The 24,792-nt window shown below is 35.1% G+C and overlaps 1 protein-coding gene across 1 annotated transcript in view; it reads right to left on the minus strand.

The window, feature by feature from the left end:
* IMMP2L (IMP2 inner mitochondrial membrane peptidase-like (S. cerevisiae)) overlaps window positions 1-24,792 on the minus strand; it is a 487,018-nt gene that overhangs the window by 458,308 nt on the left and 3,918 nt on the right. The window contains exon 2 of the mRNA XM_009327638.1: window positions 20,473-20,576. Coding sequence (XP_009325913.1) covers window positions 20,473-20,576 — 104 coding nt within the window. The remainder of the gene's footprint in view (window positions 1-20,472; window positions 20,577-24,792) is intronic.

Consider the following 24,792-nt stretch of genomic DNA (forward strand, 5'->3'; position numbering starts at 1 on the left):
TCTTCATTACAAAAACAACACAGAGAAAGAGGAGAGAAAAAAGAGAGAAAAAGAGTGCATGGGGGAGAGAGGGGGGGAAGGGGAGTCTGAGGGTTTTTTTAATTCGGAACTAGGATGTAATTCCAAATATAAATTCAGTCAAAATAACACAGCAAAATTTTCTTTATTCTGCCAGCAGAGGTAGTTTCTTTCCTCCTTTACTTGTTTTATCAGTATCATGAAAATGCTAAAACAGCAGCTGCTTTTCACAGGGTGGAAGTGAAATTAAGCAGACTTGCTTGGCAGCTTAACTGCTAATTAGAAAAAAACTGCTTCAGTTTGTAAAAGATTTTGCTCTGCATCTTAGTGAATCAGCCTCCTTCCAAATTTCATGAAGACCCTTGCTGGTACATAGCTGACAAGCAACCACCGCTTAATATTTCTTTTCCCCCCCCCTATAAAGCAATTTTTTGTTATGGTACTTATGAGCATATGAGACCGCTAACTCATGCAATATTCACCTCAGTACTTAATACAAGCTAAAAACAAGTTAAAAGTATATTCTGATAGTATGGTATATTGTCAGAATAGATATGTAGCCACAGCAGTTACCAGAAATGTTTCAGTCAATCAAAACACAAATGGTAAAAAGATTATAGATACTGTTTTCATTCGGAAGGTATCTTTCCATATCTATATGCAAATCTGTAATTATAAAAAGTCTTTTTTTTCCTATATGCAATATTTACAACATATATCTGCTTCATATAGAGACTCCAGTTTCCATTTATTATACTTTAAACTGAAATGTGTCTTATTTAGCAGGAAATCAATTCTCGCCCTTAATTCTATCAGAGTATGAGTTGTCTGCCTAGAAAGCAATACATCAACTATGAATTTATGGCTCAATATGAATACCAGCCCACAGCTAAAAATTTGCAGATCTATATAACCAAGCACATTAAACAGTCCTCCTGGGTAACGTACAAGCAGAAGTAACTCTCATAATTCAGCACACACTATGGGAAGAGCTATTACAGCCACGTCTGTTCACCTTTTTTGGTCCAATCCATTTTCAAAAGAAGCTGCGCATATTGTCAACATAATGAATGAAATCACAAGACTCCTCATAAATTTTAAATGTCCTAAGGGGTTTCTTCACCTTCATGTGAAATCTGAGTACTGTATGCTTAAACTGGTGTGTTTTTTTTTTTTTAATTAAATTATGCATTTTGATGAATGTGCCCTTTTATTGGCTACATCAGCATTATGTAAAATGCCTGAAAGTGAAAACATTCAGCAATATTATAGCTGTGTTTTCTTAGATTAGTCCTGTTTTACTGTATAATCCCTTCAAACTGCACCGGTTTTCATAACAGTAGAAGCTCTTTCCATGTATCTTCCATCATGCCTTAGAGATTCTATTATTTATTTTAGTATGAAGAACACTATAAAAAGAAAATATTTTTTAAAATGTACCATGAAATTCCTTAAGGAAGGGGTTTTTATATCATTCTAAGAAAATAATCTATGAATTCTAGTAAAAGAGAAAGAGCATCACTTCATTGTAAATACAGGATAAGAATACCGCATGTCTTCTGTTCTGTCAAATGTAGTAACACAGAATATATTTTATTCTCTGTAAAGCAAATGTTCCCTAGAATAATCCTTTTATAGAAGGAAGCTTTGCTGGGTTATTTTTATAACTGAACAAGAAAGCAACCAAGTGAGTACGTCACTGTTGGTCAGAGTTTGGTATATTTAGTAAAACAAAATCTTTGTTCCTATTATACAGCAGCCTTCAATATTGTCATGACATTCTTTCATCAGTAAAAGGAAAATATGTGAGAGGCTGCAAGTTTCTGAAGTTAAACCAGTAACTGTAAAAAATAAATCCATTGTGCAATGAAAAGTACAAAACCAGATTTACTTAAGTTTAAAGACTACCATTTTCTTCAATACACCTTGCTCCTCTCCCTGAACCATTACTGTTTCCACTAATTTTAACACACAGCAGAAAGGTATCACAGCAGGATTTAGTAAACAACAAATAAAAGTATTAGGTACACTATGAATCATTAGTATGAGAAATAAAAAAAGAGCAGCACAGGTGTGGAGTTCTTTGAGTTTTTTGTTCTGTCATTCAGGAAAGTATTTTTTGTAGGCTTCATAATAAACTTTGAAGCTTGACAGCAGAATTTCAAACCATAATAAAAAAAACCTACATAAAAATACATCTGGCTACAGGCATATTTCTCACTATAATACAGCAGTGAAGTTTAATTTTGAAAGTACATTTCTTTTTTTTGAACGAACCTTTCTCCTGCTTGCATATTTTGCATAGATTTCACAATGATGGTCTTCACAGATGCAAGTTGAGAGTATAAAAAAATGGCAGAAGTAACTAAAAATCAAATAAATATACCTCATCCCAAGCGCACCATCACTAAATAATCATGGATAGGAAGAAAAGTTATCATGGCATTCATTTTCCTCTTCCAGAACTACTTCTTCAAATACATCTTGACATCACTAAGATATAAATTTAATACTAGATACAAACCATGTAGCTTGGAGCTAACGATAATGGAAGACACAACGTTAATGTCGGAACTCAACGTCTGGTCTATGGATACCATCCTGCAGTACATAAAGTACAGAAACTGGAAATCATCTTTGAGTATTTCTCATTTTGCTACAATATCTATGCAAAGGAAGGTGAAGTTTGAGCAAGAAACACACTCTTCACATAACTGGCAACTTATGTTTGAGAAAAGTGAATCTGGAGAGATTCTTCAATTCTACCCGATGCTCTGAAGACTGTGCTCAGACTCCCATATATCCCAACCTGGATTCTACATAAAGAGCTACTGAGATATGTAACACTGGCACAATTTTCAGCTAAATCTGAAATCCAAATTTGAAACCTAATACTCCGATGCATGATTTGTGATAGTCCCTGGATGAAGAACAAAAAATACCCGGTAATTTTTGCAGTTTGTTGCCACAGGAAGTTGTAGAAAGAGGTAACATTTAGCAGTTTATGGATCAGCTGTCCCTGAATTTGTTTCGTTTTTAAAAGATGCTGGACAGATTCAGGGACTATATTAATGGAAAGAAGCATATCCAATGGCTGTCAATGCTGAGGAACTACAAGGGGAATGGACCACAGATAGAGAAACCACATGACACTTGCCAACTTCTTTCACCAGTTTTGGAAACAGATGCTGGAGTAAACGTTTTCTTTGTCAGAGATTTCCAATAAGTAGCCTTAGATTTCATTGGACTTACAACCTCCACACCTCAATTTCTGACTGTCCATCTTATTTTGGCAATTGCTGTGCCAGAAACTTAATTTATAAATCTGTGGTTTAAAAGTTCTCCCAGCTACCCTTCTACCAGAGCCCTCACCGAAGGACTTAATTTCAAGATTTACTTCGACTTGCAGTAAGTTGCAGCTAGGCCAGCTTTCATGTATTTGTTCCTAACTGAAGGTACTGCTCCTTTTAAACCTTCCACACTTAAAAAGAATCAAAATTATTCTGTTTTTTAAGTGTTATGAATTTTTACTTCAATTTTATAATCTCATTCTAGTGCAGAATAAAATGAAACAAACTTTTTTCTACATGATGAATGCTGTTTCTTGGTAATGTTGTTTTTTCGAGTAAAATCTCTGTCAGGTCCTTTTAAGATGCATAAAACACAATGTCCTTACAACCATCTACCATATTTAGTGGAACATAAGCCCTTATGTAACACTGATGACTCCATAAATTCGTATCAGTAATTTCATGAAGTTTTTTCAACTTCCATGCATCAATTTGCATTCTATTTATCATTCCTTATGCTCCCTTCACAGGTCTATACTGCACTTTCCAATAGCCTACCCTGTTTAAATGTCCAAAAGCTTTATCTTAAAAATCTCAGAGATTATTATTGCCTGTTATTTTCAGTAAAGCTTATCCAATAGGAAAGAGTTATAATACAGTGCTTAGTAGATTTACAACCAGGTTGGTTATTAATGGGGACAGGTAGCCTGAGAAAGGAAAGGAACAAGAAGAAACCAGGAGAGAAGAAGTAGTTAAAGGGTGTTATCTGCTCTGGCAGATTCAGAAAGAACTGATTATCCTAATAACCTCAATCACTTCTGAAACTGTTCTATACCCATGTTAAATGTAGGTACCAATAAAGGAACCAAGGGTCGGAAGTTCCCATTACAGTCAATACTATCGATGGAGCCTGGATTTTGATGTCCCACTTCTAATGTGTCTCTTTGAGTAGAGATGAATCTCTCTGTTATACTAATACACCCAGTGTTAATGCAGTATACTACTAGTCAAAGACAAAGTTTGGGATTGTACAGTGGCCAAAGCCCCCGTACAAAACACTGTACGCTGTTTCAAAGTGCAAGAGCCTAAACAATAAGTATTTAGTTAAAAATATATGTATTGAAATGAAAAAATTTCTTTCAATTCATCACTTGTGTGAGAACTTCAGCATTCTCTTTTAAACCCTTGTCATAAAATACAGCTTGAAAATCCTCTTAGATCAATGTGGTAAGAATCTAATTAAATCAAGTTACTGAACTGTATCCATAAACAGTGGTTTTAATTCTGTCAACTTAGTATCACTAATGCCACCCATAAATTTCGTCATGTTTACAAAGAAACCATGAAGAAGTCACAGTTTGACTACATAATAAGTTACACTCTCTTGTGTGACTTTAATGGGCTCTGTTAGGATAACAGCAGCCAGCCAATTTAAAATTTTCAGGCTTCATTTTGTCGGCATCTGTGATCCAAGGGGTCATTCATTAAATTATGACCTTTCTTCTTCTGTGTGGTTTAACAGATAGAGAGGAAGGAAAGGAAAAAAGAAAATACTGATGTAAATACAAGAACAGTAAGGAAGACCTCCAATATTATTTAATTACCTGCAAGTATAACTCATTAACAGATGCGTTATCACAACAGCATGAAAATTTGACTGTAACATTGAAGACCCTTGTTGGTCAGCTATTACAATCTCACAAAACGAGGCTCCAAGATATGTCCAGTGAAGAGTAAGAGGTGTCACCCTGAAATTTAAGATATAACGTGGAAAATATTTTTTCTGAGCATAAGTAAATTGCATGTAAGTAATCCTTAAAATTGTATGGTGAAACGAATTCAAATAATTTCATTACTATTTGGTCACCTAGCTTAGGGACAGTAGTGGAAAATTCATATAGAAATATGTTTTTAATCTAAATTAAAACCCATGGCTTTTATTTGGCCCATCATTTAAAACAAAAAGTCTAAGGATAACTGATAAAAACTCATTTCTGGAAGTGCTCATTTTTCTCCATTGACTAGAGAGAAATTCTGGTGCGTAGGCTTGATTTATGATATCTAACGACTAAAACAATAGAGATAATTGGAGTAAGTTTAACACAGAAACCCCCCTTGAGGCAACAAAGAAATCTATGTGGAGTTTCTTGAACAATTAATGCTCTTGCCCAAAATCAGCATCCTTAGGCATGACAAAATATAAATAAGAATAAAATAATAGCCTCTTCATCCTTAAGACTTCAACAGAGACTCTTCAAATGAAAAAAAAACAAGTCAAAAGATGATATGAAGAGAGGAAATATATTTGCTTGCTGGCCAAACTTTATCAGATGAACTAGTCTGCTGCAAGCACTGAAAAAGGAAAGTATTAATGTAACCTGTTTGTTTAAGGAAGTCTGCAATGATAAAATAGAACAAAACAAAACCAATTCAGAAGTAAAATGAAGATGTCACAACTCCTTCTCTAGAATCTCTACTGAATAGACACTCCACCAAAATGCAGCTAGGATCAACAGAAACAGAACAATCTCACGAAGTGTCGATCATGTTACTTTTTTCTCCATCACAGGCCTGTTCTCAGCTTCCTTGTTTTCTCCCTCATATTTCTGCATGTGTTTATTAGGACTGGTTGAAAGTGGCATGATTGACATCCCAAGATTCACACACTCAAATGGAGTGGGGGTTGAAAAACAGTTCGTTGTCCAGTAGCACAGCACCTGTGGCTTGGGTAGGACCTTGGATACAGATGCAATCTAAGCACCAAAAAACACTAACTGGAGACAAACCTAAATATGTGTTTCTTTAGCATCCCTCTATATAAATCTCATAATCACATTGGTTGCAGTGCTACAAATTGCCTTCAGCTTATTAGTATCCTCCTGAATATAGCAATCCAAAGACAGAAAACAACTTTAGAAAGAGATTTCATTTGCCTGTAAATACACAAGTCAGAATGGTATTTTTTTTAAACCAACCCTAAATTGAAAAAACCCTCATATATATTTCCTATTCATTACTAAGACACTGAATAATCCCCATATCTGACTAGAAGCTTACCATTCTATGGGGAGGACCTTCAGCTGCTGCATGCACACTCTACACAATCTGATGAACAGGGATTTTGTTTCCAAATACAACACTGTGTCATTCTAGGATCTAAAAATTTTATACACAATGTAGGCCATAAACACATCTATAAATCAACACATTAAAAGAGTATAAATACCATTTTTTAATCTTTGGTTTTTTAATAAACCGTAAAATAAATACATTTAGCATTTTCCCTTTTGCTATTTTTTAAGTCTTCTGATTTTCTGAACAGGTTTAAAATATATATTGGATTTGGACCCTAAGGAGAGAAAGTTGAGAGTAATCTTCTGGGCTGTAGGTTGGAAGAGCAAGATGGGGATTACAGTCTCTCTTCTCACAGGCAACATGAAACTTATACGCTCTAAGGAATTACGACAACAGGGATTCCAAATCTTTTCATAGTCTGGGTTCTCAGCAGCACCAACCATTGCTTTTGTTCCAAGTCACCCAGGGAAAGGAAAAAATGACTGACTTTCATAAAAAGCATACACATTTAAGAACTTTTGCAATGGGTGTTGAGTGATATGCTGCAGTCATTCTGCTACTGCATGCCAACTGTTTCAAAATATGACCTCTGTGTCCATAACTAATATTTCCCAAATGGATTATGTAATCTGAAATTAGTCTACAAATATTACATACGCATAATAAGTATTATTAAACTATTATGCAAGCCTGTTATTTGCCAGCATGTATATCACACTTTTTTTTTTAATTACAATCTCACTAATTTACATCCATTAATAATTTTGCTATTAGAGTTCATGAATTCCTAGCGTGGCTAATTTTCTTCCTAAGTTAAGGATCATTTTGAATATCAGCTATTTGTACTAGTCTACATTTGTTCACCATTTTTACTTGGATCAAACTTCCGTAGCAATCTCCAAAATCTTCAGATCTAAGAATCTCCAATTCTTAGAAACTCTTAAAAAATACATGGGAGACCTATCAGGAATATATGAATACAGGAATCATAAACCAGTTGTGTTCAAAGTGCATGTTTAAAAAAAGGGTTCTTTGAGAGATAACATTAAAAATTGTACGACTTTTATCTTCATGTAGATGAAGCTCATGACAAAAGCAGGACAGACATGTTTTATTCGTTCACTTTGTCAACTGCAAGTATAAGACAAAGAGAAAAATAGTAGAATCTTTACTGAGCCCATTCAGTATCAGTCATATTACTATTAACATATCATAAAGCAGGAGTATAACTGGTAGATTAGAGATACCAAAATGGGTTATTTCTAGCCTGAAGTAATGCTTTGTGCTAGGAAGACCAAATGCTCTGTACATGCTGCCTGAACACCAGGGGCTGACATGTTTGCTAGCCCCACCGCTACCGTCTAGACGATGTACTTGTTGCTGGGACACAATACCTCATGAGCTTTAGCAAACAGTATACAGCTGCACACGAGTTGAAACAAGCCACACAGTAGAGCTAAATGTAGTTGCTAGCAGAAATTTCTAGAATAGCCCAGGAGGGCTTTTACAAATCAGGACATGAAGAGTCCCTTCAAATTTAAATTTCCCTTGGCAGTTAACTGCTGCTGCATTAGCAAATGTTGTGAACTGAAAAGCCCTGCTGAGTTGCCTTGCATACAGTTATAGCACCGCTGAAATCCTAACACAACTGCTGGAGTCTTTGCAAGCTCCAAATATATTCAAATGTGTCAATTTGTTCACATACAGACTAGAGAGATACATTATGTTATGACTGATCACTAACCACAGGTAAAAGATGATTAAAACATACATAAAAACAAACACACCAAAAAAACTTGTGAAGTGTTATAAAGGAGAAAAGTGGAAACTATTTAGAATTAGACAGCTGGAATAATGGTGGCAGATTTTAGAAAAGTTGGAGACAACAGCTCCTAAGCTGCAGACCACAGTCCTCCAGTTTTAAGGTAAGACAACACAGAATCAACTATTACACTGTCTAAATACTTACGTCAACCTCAACACACTTTACGCATTCACAAACTAATCTCTTCAACATCAGAAATGGCCACAGAAATACAAATGAGAACTGACCAGAAGAATAAAATTGAAAGGCCAGCTACTCAAAACTTTCTCAAAGATAAGCACTGAGATAATGCCTCAAAAAGGATAGACGAAAAGGGAAATAAAGAGGAGAAAATATTCTATATGAACGTGCTCAGCTGTTTCAATTATCAAAACTAAAAAACACCTAGACAAAGTTTCAGATATTAAGATGCACTTTTTTTCTGCTAAATTTGGGTTCAGACATTCAGAGGTCCTTTGTTTTGCTAAATCATGTTTAACTTAATATTAGCTAACACATTTTCACAACATCATAAATTTCTCCCAGTAAAGACTCATCCCAAGATCGCACCTTCCCATGACGGTCAGTTTTAAAACATATGGAATGAGATGCTCTCTCTCTCTCAATTAAGCAGTAGTACTGCAGTCCTGCTGATGCACAAAAAGCATTGTCTGACCACAGGAAAGCATAAGGTTTCATGCAGTAAGGGTGACAAGTGTTAAGTCAACTTATTTAAAAAATCTAGCTAACATTCAATACTACAGTCCGGATATCATGGGATAACATAAAGGTCAAACATTATCTTAGAAGGCCACAAGAGGCTCATGAAAGATTATTGTTCTTACAACTTCCTAGCTTTGAAAGGTATTTTAAATATGTTACAATAAACATATGTCAACTATACCAACAGCCCCCTTCAATTCTCAAAGGTGTGCATGCTGTTCCTATGAAGTAGTGGTTATATTGACCTAGAACAATCTATATTCTTCACAAGTTTTACAAAGAAATCACAGCTCACAGTGAGGAAAATGTAGTTAACAACAAAGTCAGCATTTCATGTTTTATGGAAGCTATTCCTATTTTAATCAGAAATCTGAAACCATCTCATCATAAGCTGTTTGGAACAATGAACCTAAGTCTCTAATTCTGTCTCTAATTCTGTCTCATGGATTCAGCTAAGCTATTACCAATTAAGGATATGGAATATAATTTGTAATTAAGTTTTCCCCTTTAATGTTAAACAGATAAGCCTTTGAACTCAAGGAAAGTGTAAACTAATACAAATCTGCTGTAGAAAAAATTCTGTCAGTGTCCTACAGGACTGAAGAACACACTCTGCATGATCGCGCATTTAAAATATCTTCCAACAGTATCTCTTTACTAAGGTCAAACTCAGCACCAGTTTAAAAATAGACTGTTCTGAGGGTGAAGGGGATCTTATGCAGACGCAAACATCACAGCAGGCCTTCTGGGTGTACAGGATGCTATTATCTTTTGCTTGCTGACGATATATTTCCCTTTATATGGCAAGACCACACTTCTCTCATTACAGTTGCCCTAGTTCTTGAAACATCAAAGTTATTGTTCTCAGAATGCCACTAATTTGTCCCTTAAAGCAAACATATAAAGCAACACATAACACAAGAAATATGCTCACTAGGTATCTCTTTTTTGCCTTAAGTGATACACTATTAATTACCGAAACCCTAAATGGCATTATGCTATGGATCTTGGTTTTAAGTGAAGTGTAATGTTAAGTTTTTACCTCTACCTTTTTCCCTAGTCCAAATTTCTTTTTATATACTATTTTTTTACATTTCACAAAGGTAACCATAAGATACGATACCTACACTACCAGGGAAAATCTGAGCTGAGTGGCTAGAGAGTAGCAGGCCAGATAGTTCTGCTCCATATTGGCAGAGGAGACAGGTCGCATTCAAATCAATTTAAGTTCTATTTATGAAATAAATGAAAAAGATTCTTGTAGATTCTTCCTACATCAAGTCATTAAATTACAGCCACGACACTAAAACTTGTAGGTAAGCCTCTCTTTGCTTTCAGTTTCTACCATATTAATTCTTTTGCCTTCATTTTAGGCTTCTTTTATACTTTATTCCTGACACATTTCTCTCCGATTTACAGTCAAAATGTTGACCCTGTCCCTTATGAACAAATCCGGTCAGACTTACTTGAAAATTTAACAAGTGAGCAAACAATTACTTGTGTACTTTTCCAGGCTTCTCTTCGCACTTGGGAACTGCTCTCCACATACATTTGCACAGCAGTTCCCTTTACTGTATGTTAAACATGGCCCAATGTTCAGGTGTCTGCATGCAGACTGCCACCCACCCCACTGATTGTTTCACCATACACATCTGCCTGAATCTACTCATTGTTTCTGCTTTACAGAATTTACAGTCTAGTTATAAAACCCAAATGCAATCTTACTGTTCTCTGTATGTTCAGCTATTAACGCAAGAGGCTTCCAGTACATGACTGGGTCTTTTAGAAGCTGTTCTAAGACAAATATCACAACCACATCTACAGAATAAGAGGTTTTTAGAAACCCCACTTCTGTGCTAGAAAACAAATTAAAACCAGCATAATGCATACTCTAAACACTAACTGGAAATGTTGACTTGTAACTTTGAAGGGTTATAGGAATTATGTCTCATATCTTAACAGTTCCATTGCTGAAATTCCGTTTGAAGTAGACAAACAGAATAATTCAGGTTGGAAGGGACCTCTGGGAGTCATCTATTTCAACTGCTGGCCAAAACAGATGCAACTGCAAAGCTAGAGCAGGGTGTTTGGGCTTTGGCTAGTCATGTTTTGAATACCTCCAAGGATGGAGGTTTCAGTGTCTCTCTGGCTAGCCATTCTAATTGTGCATTTTTTTCCTTATATCTGGTCAGAATGCCCCTTGCTGCAATTGTGACCACTGTCTCTCATCCCTTTGCTGTGCACCTCTGAGAAGAGTTTGACTCCATTTCTATGTAGCTAATCAACAGATAGACAGTTGACAACAGCAGTAAGGTCCCCTCTCAGCTGAACAAATATATATGCATGTATTTAAAGCTAAATTTTGTTCAATTGCACTTTCCAGGAGCAGCTGATTGCACATAAAAAACTAATGTTACATTCATGAATACAGCCTAATATAATTTCCCTAGGAAATACAGTGATGATAAGGTTAATTATCATTTTAAACCTGATAATTTGCCATTCCCTTGTTTTTGCCTTTGCTAACAGGCTGAAAAAACAGAAAACAAGGCCAAGACTCTGCTTACTACATGCAAAAATATTCATGTCCACAATATACTCAGCGCAGGTCAAGACCCATGGTTTTTCTTCCAACTTCACCAATTAGACTGGAAATAAATATTTTTGATGTGTAAGCAGAATTCACTTTGTCAGCATATGTATAGTTCATTGAAAGATTCCTAGAAGTAACATTCTGCAGTTAATATTTATGGTTGCTCATAATACAACTGACTAAACTGGCTTAGGGAAAGTTATTACTAAAAGATATGAAGTCAGCTGCGGCTGTATTTAAACTGTAATTTGTCCAAGAACACACTGTATGAAATACCCCATATAATAAAATATCACCTCAGTATTTCCCAGATTGTACACAAAATAAAAGCAGCCTAACTGCACAAAAGGCTAAAACGTATTTAGATATCTTTTTGCATACTCAAAAAATACAGAAACAATTTCATTTGTATAATAGCTTATGTCCAGGACTTCAAAAATAAATAAAATAAAAATTATCAAGCTTCATCGCTTAAGAAAAATTACCGCATTCTAGGTTTCAAGCATTGCTGAATCATATTACAACATCCTACGTACATTTCTCTGTTAAAGCTTTCATACCATTGCAAGTAACAGAACTTAGCATTGGAATATGCAAGCCTTGATGTTAAGGAACCGGATATCTTTGAAAGAGAATGTTTTCATATGGAGAAGAAAGGGTAAGCTGATCTCCAGAGTTGTTCTACAAAAAAAGATGTTTCATTACTCCCTCTCTTTCTAAGTACAGAACAACAACTTCATAATAGAAGTTGATACAGCATCTTTGGACCCAAAATGTGTATTACTCTTGAATCATTCACAATTCAAGTAAAGCAATATGAAAGGTAAGATCTTAATCCAGTAAGAAGTTTATCTTAAACTGAATCTAGTATTTCACCAATTTCACTCAGCATTTCATCAGTTCAGTGGAACCTAAGTTTAAGTACTTTGATACGTATCTTCTTTACGAATCATAGTTGGTGCATTGGCTTCCTCACAAGTCCTTTACCTTCAAGGGAAAGAAATTACTTTACTTTCAACAAACTATCAGTTTACTTTCAGTTTAACCATCTTCTAAAGCGTCGAGCTATCTGTTCAGCAGATTGAGTACACATTCAAAAATTATGGTCCATCTATACCTATCATAATCAAAAATACACTTGATATTTTTGTGCCGTATGAATACCGATGACTTTTTTTATCCTAAACCATCACAGATGTTCAGTCTGAATTTACCTAAGAAGGAGGTGTGTAATCTGAATACCCTATAGAGAATGAGCATTGGAATTCCCCATTAGTTGCTGAAACAATCATATTTCCTGCCTCTTCCAGCAATGAGATTGTGTAGACTATTTCACTGACTTGTAAAACTTTTCCTAGCTCTAGGTACCTACAAGCAATGCCAGTCATAAATAACCAGTAAATACTTCTCAGCAGTTGGAAATGCACTGAGAAAAAATATATCAAATATTTCCCTATCAGAGTTGTCAAATTTTCTTAAGGTTAAAGAAAAAAACTTTAGGAAAAATATACTGTTACCTTTCTGTACATACATTGCAGCAAGCATTTATATCACCAGATTCTGCTGAAAGCAAAGCAAGTTCCTAGCGTCTAAATTATAGATATTTCAAAAGGTAAAAGTGACATTTTTCGAAACCACGGCAGGTTTCAAGCTCCTTTTGCTCAACGTGACCTTCGCAGGGCAGTCAGCCATCACACTGTAAGGCAGAGAGTTACAGGATCAGAGACAGTTTTCCAACCAATCAAATCATGTCTGTAATTTCTGCAATATTTCAAGCAGCTGTCCACAAAGTTATTTCATTTGTTAGAATAGGTTTTTCCCCCTTCTCTTCTTCATATGCCTGATCACTAAAAAGTGAAGTAAAAATTAATGAATCGAATGAAAAAATAAATTAATTCTTAGATTGAAAATTGCTGTTAACAGTCCTCCTTCAGCAGAACATATGTCCTCCTTATGGATTAATTAGCTGCTAACACCTTATCTGATCATCTTACAATTTAAACATCACAACAGAACCAGTTTTTCTCCCATCTTTCTTGCTTTCCAAAGAATCAAACATATATATATATGCATGAAACTTCAAATGTAACTTGTTTTTATTATTCACATCTTAATCTGGCTGAGTTGCAACATAACCATAACTCACAGTTATTCCAGTGTAAATACAGATGGGCCAAGAAGCAAAATGCTTAAAACACGGAGTACTGATCAGTAGATGATCCAGTACAAAACAGCTTTAATCTTGATGCTATTGAATTGGTGCTGAGGTTGGTAAGATCATAATTTCCCTCCACTTTCACTAGAATACGTCTCAGTGAAATTTTATGCTACTTATCTGAGCAGTAAATTCAACTAAATATCACAAACTATGCATCTGATTTTAATTATTTTTGTCAAGTCCCTCAATGCTGCATTTTAAATGAAAAGCAAAGACTATATGCAGAAAAAAAATCCCCAAAACAAAACCAACTGCAAAAGAGACGGTAGTAGTGATTTATAGTTTTTCCAAGTTGTAGCCTTCAGCCACTATAAGAGCAATACCTCATATGAGAACTGATGGAATTATCTTATTAATAGCCATTAAGTTAAAACTATTTTCTAACTAATAGGATGCACATTTTAAAGAGAACTTCTGACAACCACACTGATGTCCATAAATTTATTCAAGGAATGCTAACTAGAATAAAAAAAACTGATTCAGGTAACGGTGTCCTGTTATTAAATCTCAACATTTGCTTTTAGAGCCAAAATTACTGATCTTATAGCAAGGTTCCAGATCCACTTGTATCCTATTAAGTACCTGATGTAGATTTAATAATTTTAATCTGACATACGGTGCTGTGATAGAATGACAATTTCTTCTTTTTTAAATACCAGTTGGCCACATTCTGGTTTATGTTAGCTTAATGTATGTAAGCTCAATGTTCACTTTTGTCCAGTCAGCTTAACTCAGTAATCAATGTAGTGGTTTTTAATTAAACTTGCAATGTAGTATTCTAATGGATACTCTAATAAATATGCAACAAGCAACGATTTGTTTCTTAATTCAGTAGCAAGGTACTATCATTAGGCCAACAAAATCAATATCAACCAGAATATGAAGTTCTCGCTGGCACCACTTACAAAAATACAGTAGTCTTCCCGATCAACTAACACCTCCTTCACAAATGGCCCAGGCCATCTAATTGACTTCCACATCGTTAACTTTTTAGAAAAGAAAATATATTTATTTTTAATTCTCCAAATTGCAATTTGACCACTAATGAATTTGTAAGCCATAACATCCATATATGTTCCTTTTTGGCCAAAAGATTCTAGTCAGACTCTCTCCAGCAATGATTCTTGCAACCAAATCTTGTAAACTTCCTACTCATATCCATAGACTTTAAATTAAGTAACCATAACTTTAACTACAACTTCTTTCCTCCACAACTGCTCAGTTTCTACAATGCTACAATAATTGCCTACTTAAAGCCACATTGAGCACTTCATAATAAAAACAGGGATCGTGTATGGTATCTGAAAACTTTATTTAGAAAATGGATTTTACTTACTTTATAAATACAAGATGCAAGTCTGTCTTTCACTAACAGTATCAACACACCCATATATAGTATGGTATCTACTCTAAGAATAGATTGTAACACAGATAATAAAAGTAGAACTACATATTTGATTTTTTTATTCAGGAAAAGACATGAGGGTTTTTTTTCCCAGCTAAAAGAACAGAATAGAAAAGATTTTCTGAGGTCACTGAGGCACAGAAAGTAAAGTGATTACTTAGCTTCTATGTCAGCACAACCTCCTTTGCAGTGTCCTACCTGCCAGAAGACAGATGAGTTGGTACAGGGACCCAAGTACAAACAAAAATAGAATAGAAATTGGAAGACTTAAGAAGGTCAAGCAGAGGTATTTGTAAAAGGTTGTTCAGTATTTTAGTCAGAAAGAAGCTTTCTTAAAAATAACACAAGAACCATTAAAAACCCATTCATGTTACATCTATCAGAATTTAGTAGAAAGTCTTTTCATAATTACAACTACTGATTCAAATTCAAGGCAGTTCCTTCAATAAGTACCTTCTTACCGATATTTATTTTACTAGGCTAGTCTTATTAATGAAATTCCAATTAGTGATGTTTCATGTATAGTATATATTAACTTTGCACCATTTGAGAACTCTCTTGTTTCCATCAACTGAACAGGACCACATTCCTTCAAAATTTGGATTATTCAGATTTGTGTGAATAGGCTGAAACTTGTTGAACCATCACATGCAATCATCACGGCAACTACCTTTTCTAATTCTCATTTCTGAACAGATGTCAGTGAGGGACACAGCCACAGAGACAACCTCACGCACAGTACTTTGATTCTTCCTCCAGAATGTTGATTTGCACTGGATTTTTCAGAGCTCAAACACACACAGCCTTACACAAAAATACTTAGCAGCTACCAAAAGCAAGGGAGTTTGCCAAACGGCCTGAACATAATCTTACAGTCAGAGGAAGCAGTGACAGAAGCTACTTAATATCCTTCATCAGGATAGGAGATAGGAAGTAAGCTTTTTTTTTTAAAATGTCAAGGAATTTTCTATGTAAAAAGTTGGTTTTGTACTTAAAGCAATTATGCTTCTATATAAGAACTCACAAGAAGCTGACAAAATATACATTCATTTCGTTATTATTATAGCTGACCTTTAAAAACATGTTTTTAAATACACTGCCCATTTTCACTTAGCTATTATAGTTCAAAACTTTAGAAGCATGTTACCATTCAAAATTTACAGAACAAACAGCATTGGTTCTCAACCTTTTTCCAGATTACATTAGCATAGCTATTTTTATTTAACACATAAGCACACATTCTAAATTATAAATGGAGAGACACCTGGCAACCTACCCAGCAAGTAGGTTCCCGCTCTCAGTCACAACTTGGAGAAGGTGTTCTCTCTGTTACAGAAGTAACATAACCTCCAAAGGCTAAAATTAGTATCGGTGAATATTTACAGCCTTGAAATTTCATCGTTCAAAATCTAACCACCCTATTTATACTGCAGTCATTGTTAACTCCTTTGTTAAAAACATATTAACCAAGTAAAGAACAAGACCAAACTTTTATTTACCTAAAAAAACATTTTCAATGTCTGAATTAATACTGTTGTGTCTTCAGTTCAAAAGCTTACTTAAATTTTGTCATATCGGTAAAATATGCATACAACATACACATACTGATTTTGCAATCTTCTACATGTTGCAACAACTTTTTTCTACATTAAGACAGGAATTTTGGAATAAGAAGAGGGCAAGATTTTACATTCAGGATATAAGGTTTTCAGTAGAGATAAGCGAAATTAATTCTACAGCCATAAGTCACTCTTTGGCAACATCTTTTTACAACGCCTCCATTTGTACACAGTAGAAGCCAAATTGCGTATAGGTATGTTGGCAAAAGTGTCCATTAATACACAATAGAAGAGCACTATCTCCATTAGTACCAGGAAGCGCAGTTGCAGCATGTATTTCTAAGGACCTGCATGAGCTGTACAGCCCACACTGTGATGCATGCTGCTGCTGCTACTACAATGCTGTTGGCATTCAAATTTTACACAGTAAAAGCAGCTGGGAGAAGCCCACTCATGCTATAACTCATTCTGCAATATCTGATAAAGTTCTACATAACTGTTGGGATCTACCTCAGCAGAGCTCTTACAAAACAAAAGGCCTGTTTCACCACAAAAGTTATTGAAAGATCAAGGTCCGCCTGGCAAAAATATGCATCCATTTATCTTTTAAAGATGACCTCCTGTCCTATATGACTACGTTGCCTCTTTGAAAATAAATGCATGCATTTCCAAAACAAAGAAAATAACACACTTTTTTTGCATCTGTTTAAGAGATGCAGAGGTAGTGTTCTGGAACACGTAATAATGGAAATTATTTAATTTATTGAAAAAATATTCCTGTTTTGATTTTTAATTTATTAAATCCCAGTAATATAGCAGTCTCTAAATTAAGCACTCAAGCAAGAGATCAAATCAAGGATATTAATTTCCTTAGTTCCGAATCAACTTAAAATTGTGAGTTCAAAAGTTATAACAGGTAACATAGGGCCCTCTTAATTCTGGTATCAATAAGGATGAGCTCAAGCTAAAAGGAAAAACATTGACTTAAAACATCTTCTAAAAAGGTGAGGTAAGATTTAACTATTTGTAAGACACCAAACTGCAGGTAAACAAATCATTCTTTACTACCAACTTATTCTCTCCATTCATTTTATCTGACCCTAATTTTATACTTTCAAGGACTAATGCCATTCTAAATATTATGTCTAAACCCAGCTATACGCACATGTGTGCACACGCAGTGGCTAATTTCACAGCTGTGATGTGATGCATAGTTATATCTACATCAGATGCAAAGGCAGGGATGACAGAGACACGACACACGTTTCCATAAATGTGCAATCTTCATTTAGTACCTTAACCAGGCATAAACTCCACCAAGTGCTTGGGGACAGGGCGCTCATTTGTAATCAAAGTCACCAAATAACAAAAATCTATATTTCATCTAGAACTAGATTGGATGGTAAGAGGAAAAATTTTTGGATCTGCAACCAGTATCACAAGCATAATCACAGGCTGATTGATCCTCTCTTGGGGCATCCACGGCCACGGAGACTAACACATCTCTTTGCTCCAAGGTTTGGCTGTTGGCCATCTATTTACACTGGACTTTGCCAGTTGGGATTTCAACAATCCCTTTTAAGAGTTGATAGAAACAGCACCCATCCAGAATGACATAGTATTTCTGACAGTATGAAGAAAGCAAAGAGCTTAGATGGCCCTGGTCAAGCTGCCATGAATGAGTATTTGACCTCAGCTCTTGTTCTGCAAAATACCACCCTCCCACAACCTCGTAGCTATCTTCTACTATGACTTGGCAAAGAGGAGACAGTGGATAAATGTTAAGCAGCCAAGTAAGATATGAAAGAAGGTTTACATATCCATCTGCCTATCTCAGTCACACCAACACTTTCTCATCTGAATTTCTGACAGGAACAGAAAAAACAGCAGCCGATGGGAGACTGGCCTTCCCTGTTCATGCCTTGCCTAAATCAGCCAAATCCTCCGAGGACCACCGAGTAAAATTCATGCATGTACACAGGATATCTATTCACTAGTGAGTTATAGAAATCATAGGTAAACAATTGAAATGAAAAGGATAAAAATATTAACCTGTTTACACAATAAAAGCCTCATGTACCAAAAGTTGTCTCAAGCAACTCACATGGGTACAAAATCACATCCAGATACTGTATCCTGCAAGTCTTTACAACACAATTAAAATCTTTACATTACAATAAGCTAGTAGGCCAAAGCTGCTTCTAACAAACCCAAACAACTTAAAGCTGTTACTTATATATAAAATATCCTTCAATATTTTCATATCAAAACTATTCAATAGATTATTTTTACATTGTTTAACTTCCTTTGTATTGTTCTTAAAGTGCTTTTTGAATTCTCTAGTCCGATTATTCAGTGTACTTCCCCAAAGATTAAGAAAAACCTCAGTACAATGCATAAATACAATGTGACTTCCTCCATGTGGATGTACATAAGCTCCACCAATAATAGGCAATTTTTTCAAAACATACAAAAAACCCACAGCGTCTAAAATATTAGTTATCATGGCCAAACATACAGCAAAGTGAAAGCAATCAATGCAGATGGCTCAGACAGTACCACAAACCTTCAGGAAGTATAACAAGAATGAAACAATTAATTCTTTTTTCTGATTAGACAACATGCTCATCTTCTGTTCAGTCTATTAATGAGTAATCAGTTACATTCACTGTTTTAAACAATCACCAGAGTATGACTTGGGCAGAGGGATGCACGCACAGGCAGAATCAAATTTTACAAGCAGTCATTAAGTGACCTGAAATGGGAGTCCTTTTGCAATATTAGGTGTTGCAAACATGAATAAATTCATATTTGTAGCTAGACCATTTACAGAAGATCTTACATGCCAGACAATAAGACAGACTGTAAAGTAAATTTTAAATTTCTAACAAAGGAAGACTACATGAAAGAGTTTGCTTTAAGAGCTGGTAGTGAAAATTGTCTTACAAATTACCACTACAGTGAAGAGGTAGGCAAAAAAATGGGACAATTAGAAAAGATATATGACAAAAAGGAAGCCAGATAATATAGCTTCCAAAGACAGTTCTGTTATAATCTACATATTGTGCACTTCACTTACAAAACTAAAACCTTAAGCTTAAACTATCCAAGCATGCAGTATGAGTATGTGTTATATCATTGTGTCAGTTATGCACACTTTGACATTCCATTTCTATATTACATTAAGGCTGAAATGGAGTTTCTGTCCTCTGTTAGTCTTGAGTATTTTCAACAGCGAAACACTGCCACCTTTTGGCTTGACATATAGACCCCCCCATTATAATTGTAAAACTTTTTTTTTTTTTTTTTTTTTGCTATATTTGCTGTTTATGGAGACGGTGGAATTCTTGTGATCTTATTTAAAATTTTATTCAGTAGCCAGATTTCTCCAAGAAAAAAAAAAGTTAGTATTAATTAATAAAGAAACACTATTTTTCTCACAAATATGAGTGCATAGCCAAACAACTTAAAAAGCATACTCCATTAAGCCACATAATGTTTTATCTATTTTCTCTCTTTATCTCACAGCTCTTTTTTCTCGGCAGTTTTGGTACGCGTATATACTGTATCACATAATATCTTACACTGCATTCAAGTAAAAACTTGGTAATGCATTCTTTGAACATCTGAGTTTTGAAAACTGATTATAGGAATAACAATAATGCGTTATTAAAAATTTTATGTTCCCTGTTCATATATATACTTACAGTAGTCTAGATTACATATTAAATACCGATGGTTCAACATTTATATAAGCATGTATTGAAATGTATGCAAAATTACTTACACCAATGACACAATGTCCCCACGTTGTACATCGTAATTTCGAATGCTCCAGTGGTTTAAGAGCACTACATCAGACGCTTGTCTTCCCCCAGGATTCAAAGAAGGCTGAGAGAGGGGGGGGAAAAACAGCTTTAGATCTACATTTCCTTTACGAATCTTCCACCTAAGTCTCATTCAATCAACAGGTGAAATACATTAAAATCAGTAAAAATGTACCCACTTACTGTAAGAGGACCAAGAATCTGTTGTATTCTGGGAAATATATTTCTTTATTAAATGCTATGTTAAATGTCATTAATTTATGGCAACCTGCAGTTCACATCTTTCAATACACTACTGCATGCAAATTAAATTACACAGGATACATACTTATGACAAGCCTGATGAAAAGAAATTATTGCCTTTACTGCACATCATTTAATATTAAAAACAAAGGAGAACGAAGAACACTAATTCCCAGAAAAAGCAAACTTTCTGCAGGCATCTTACTGCTTATATATGAGCATAATGCACTAAAAATGAAACACATACTTGTAACAATACTAATCTCAGCACTCTTTGCAAAGGGAAGAAACAAACCCTACACCTATAGCATATACTAACACTGCCAGTAAATGTGGGCCTTCCATACAGGATACAAAGAAGAATGAACTCTCACAGAACCATACAGTGAAATGAGACTGTTCACTAACCTCAACACTAAAAAAAAACAAGTAATTAATTAGTATTAGGAGGTACACAGAACCGTACATAACTATTTTGTGTGACGTGGTACAAAACCAGGGTACCTGGTTAATGCTGACTCTGAGTTAACGCATCAGAAACGGTAGAGGAAGGAAGTAGCCCATCACAGTACTGTCTTCACTGGTTTTTGCAGGCATTATTTCAATACAAATACTCCTTTTATTAGGCAGAAAGTATTTGAGAGTAATCCAGACTGAAGTCTTGATAGTTTATTTCTCAATAAGCTTTTTCAGACTCTTCAAATACAATTACGGTATCTCCAAGTTGGCCAGCAGATGACCTCTAATTTAGACTCGAGTTAGGTGACTTATTTAATAAAGCAGAGTATTGAGACCAGGCAGCCCCTCATTTATAAGTATGATAGCTGCAATATTTGCTAAAATTTGATTTTTTGTAGAAGAGGTTGTCAGTATTCACCTTACAGTATAACTTGTCCCTCAATGCCCAACCAGACATTCACTTCTGAGATTCCCCTCCCCAGACTGATTGTACCTTTGATGAGCAAACCAATCCGGGTATAGGACTGAAATCAACTGTTCTCAACGCAAGTAATTGCACAGTGTTAAATTTAATTGTATTTTTATTCAGTAAAACTATGCTCCCAAATGGGGATGGATACTTAGTATTTATTTTTAACTTTAAAAGTTATTTAGAAGTGCTGATTTCTCTTTACTACAGTTTCCTCAATTATCTTTTCTTTGATAGCCAGATCAGTTGATAAAGACCTTTTTCAAATGGGACTTGTGGAAAACCAGCTTTTTAAAGCAATGTGTTGCGGTCCTGAGTACGTGTAATTCACATGAACAGTACGGAATACGATAGTTCAAAAGCATAAATAGGGGTGGGGGGAGGGAAATGACACAGTATGTTCAGCTAAACAGCAAACAAGGCTAGTTACATTTTGAGCTGTGGACTATAGGGCAAATTTCTAGTCAAGTAAGTCTGCAGATCAAAGCAGATCACATTCAAATCCACAGAAATATGGTCCAAGTCTAAGCTATAAGTACATTAACACTCATCGTTATTTACTGAGTCTATGCATTGCAAGAGCCAGATAAATGAAAACTAGAAGTTAATGAGAAGATATTTATTTTTTTTAAATCAGGATTTTCCAGAATGATTTTCCACCTTCACAGCATCTTCCACCAAAGGATACTATACTATCTTTATGTACAAATTCTTTACATACAAATTCACAAACAATTCATCGTCATACTCATTTTACCAAATGCAGGCACATATGGGCCGTAATGGTACTAGACATTAGGCAAAGAAGCAGATCTTACAAAATGGGAATCATACATATGGTATATTCTCACAAAGTAAACTGCTTGGTACTCAAAAGTATCTACCATAAAGGGCCAAAAGAGAAGGTCAAAACAAATGGAAATTTTAAACCCATTGCTCCAAGAGATAATGTATTTCACAGCTGATACTTAGAAAATATTTACATGAGTGTTCACAAATTTTTCCTCACAACTGTATCTATATCAACTTCATCTTACAAAGAAATACACCAGGTAGTTACAGTATTGCCCTAGCTGCATTATGCCAGTCCACTCCTACTGTCTTCTGTATTTAAACAAAGGAAATGCTTTAGAGTTTAAATACATTTAGATACTGCGCTATCTTTTTAACTTAAAGCACTCTAAATGTAATACTATATTGCTTGCTATTTTTAACAATACATTGCTCACGTGGTTTTGACCTACAGAGTGGATATCCAACTCATTACACATTAGAGTTATGTTTCAGAGATATATGACAATGTAGAATATTTTTTTTCTTTTCCACAAAACAACATGACATATTCAAAATGCACAGACAAAAATACTATTTTGGTAGAATAAACATAAGGAAAACTAGAAAGAGACAACTTTAATTTTACATCAACAATTACAGTTTTCCATTAAAAAAAAAATCACCTAAATCCTTCAGCAAGTCTTTCTCTAACGTAAATAACATAAATTGTGATTCCACAACAAAAATTATAGAAAGAATTTAATGCAGTGTGTTCAGAGACAACTTATTCCCCATGACATTTTTACTAGTAGTAAGGTCTCAGGTCTAGCAAAACAAAAATATGGCTTCTGAAAAAGTAGTCAACCAATAGGCTCACAAGAGCTTTTTATTTTTATACGAAACAGAATAATACAGGGGCTTCTTCCTTCCTCTAACTTGAAGCATTATAATTTGTTTGCCCAAGTTCTTGGCATAATAGCCTTCTACAAATGAGACACACAGGTCTTAATTTAGAACTGTGGTGCAGAAGTCACAAAACATTCACTACTAACTAATCTAATGCTAAAAGCATGCAAATTGAGATCCCCAGCCATATGATGAAGCCTCACAGGATATGAGGTTCCGTAAGTAGGAGAGTAAAAGCATGCCCTGTTACTATAAATAATGATTAACTTGATAGTTGTTATGCTGCTAGTGAATACCAGAAGGTCACAACTTATTTGCTTATAGCTTGGGGAACAGAAAGAATATTCACATGAGCTCACAGGCTTAGGTACAGTAATCCTAATAATAAAGTTAGGAGAAACTGCCACAGAATAATTACAACTGCTATTATGCATAATGGCATAGAACATTCAATAATGTTTGCTGCTGAAACAAGTATGCTTCGTCAGAGATCGCTGGTCAGGCTACTTGCTATAATCCTTGGTATTTAACTGTTTGCAACAGAACTTGCATAAAAAGTTGCACATACGCTGTCATCTTCCATCTCACTTGAAAACAGACCATTTGATTTAATGAATTTACAAATTTATATATCCATGGGGGGTTCCCGTTTCCACATCATTACGTACAAAGAGTTCGTAATACCAGGCGAGCAATGAAACTCAAGAGAAAAAAAAACCACAAATGGATATCAAGATGTAAAAAGATGTCCATATGATAGCAAACATGTTGAAGTATACATCCAGCATTACAAGAGGGGTCACAAAAAATCCACAACAGCTAATTAAGAAACCATATTACCAGTTATTTGTGTCACTTACATTCACTGTTGTAAACAGATTACAACTCACTTGAAACCCGCTATTAACAAAACGCTAGATGAGCGCATCAATCTGTAAAATCCTAAGCAACAAAAAAACCCACCTCGTGAGGATTCAAAAAACAGTAATTTTGGAAAGAAAAAAGAAGGTAATGAAACAATTCAAAAGATGTTAAAATTATAAATTGCAATAGTTCACTGTTATTCCCTATAGGTTAGAGTTAATACGCATATACACTGGAGTCAGCACAAGTGAAAGAATTATGGCAGGTGGCTGAAAGCACTGTAGAAACACAAAATCAGCTTGAGACAATGAAATACATGAAGTCTGTCTTAATTGACTGGGAATAAATCAGAAAATGTGTATCTTCATTAGAACTTTTATACAGTGTGCTTGCCAGGGTGTCAAAAACTATTACCATCGTAAGTAACTATGAAGTAGCAGCAAGGCTGGTCCAAAACAGAAACAGAAAGGGGGGAGGGAGGGAGGGAGAGAGAGTGCAACAGAGAGCAAGAGTAGGAGAGTGAGCATGACACAGAGAGATTTATTCCTTGCTTCTTGTCAGAACT

The sequence above is a fragment of the Pygoscelis adeliae genome, unplaced genomic scaffold, assembly GCF_000699105.1.
Source record: "Pygoscelis adeliae isolate BGI_AS28 unplaced genomic scaffold, ASM69910v1 Scaffold113, whole genome shotgun sequence".
In the NCBI taxonomy this organism is placed as follows: domain Eukaryota; kingdom Metazoa; phylum Chordata; class Aves; order Sphenisciformes; family Spheniscidae; genus Pygoscelis; species Pygoscelis adeliae.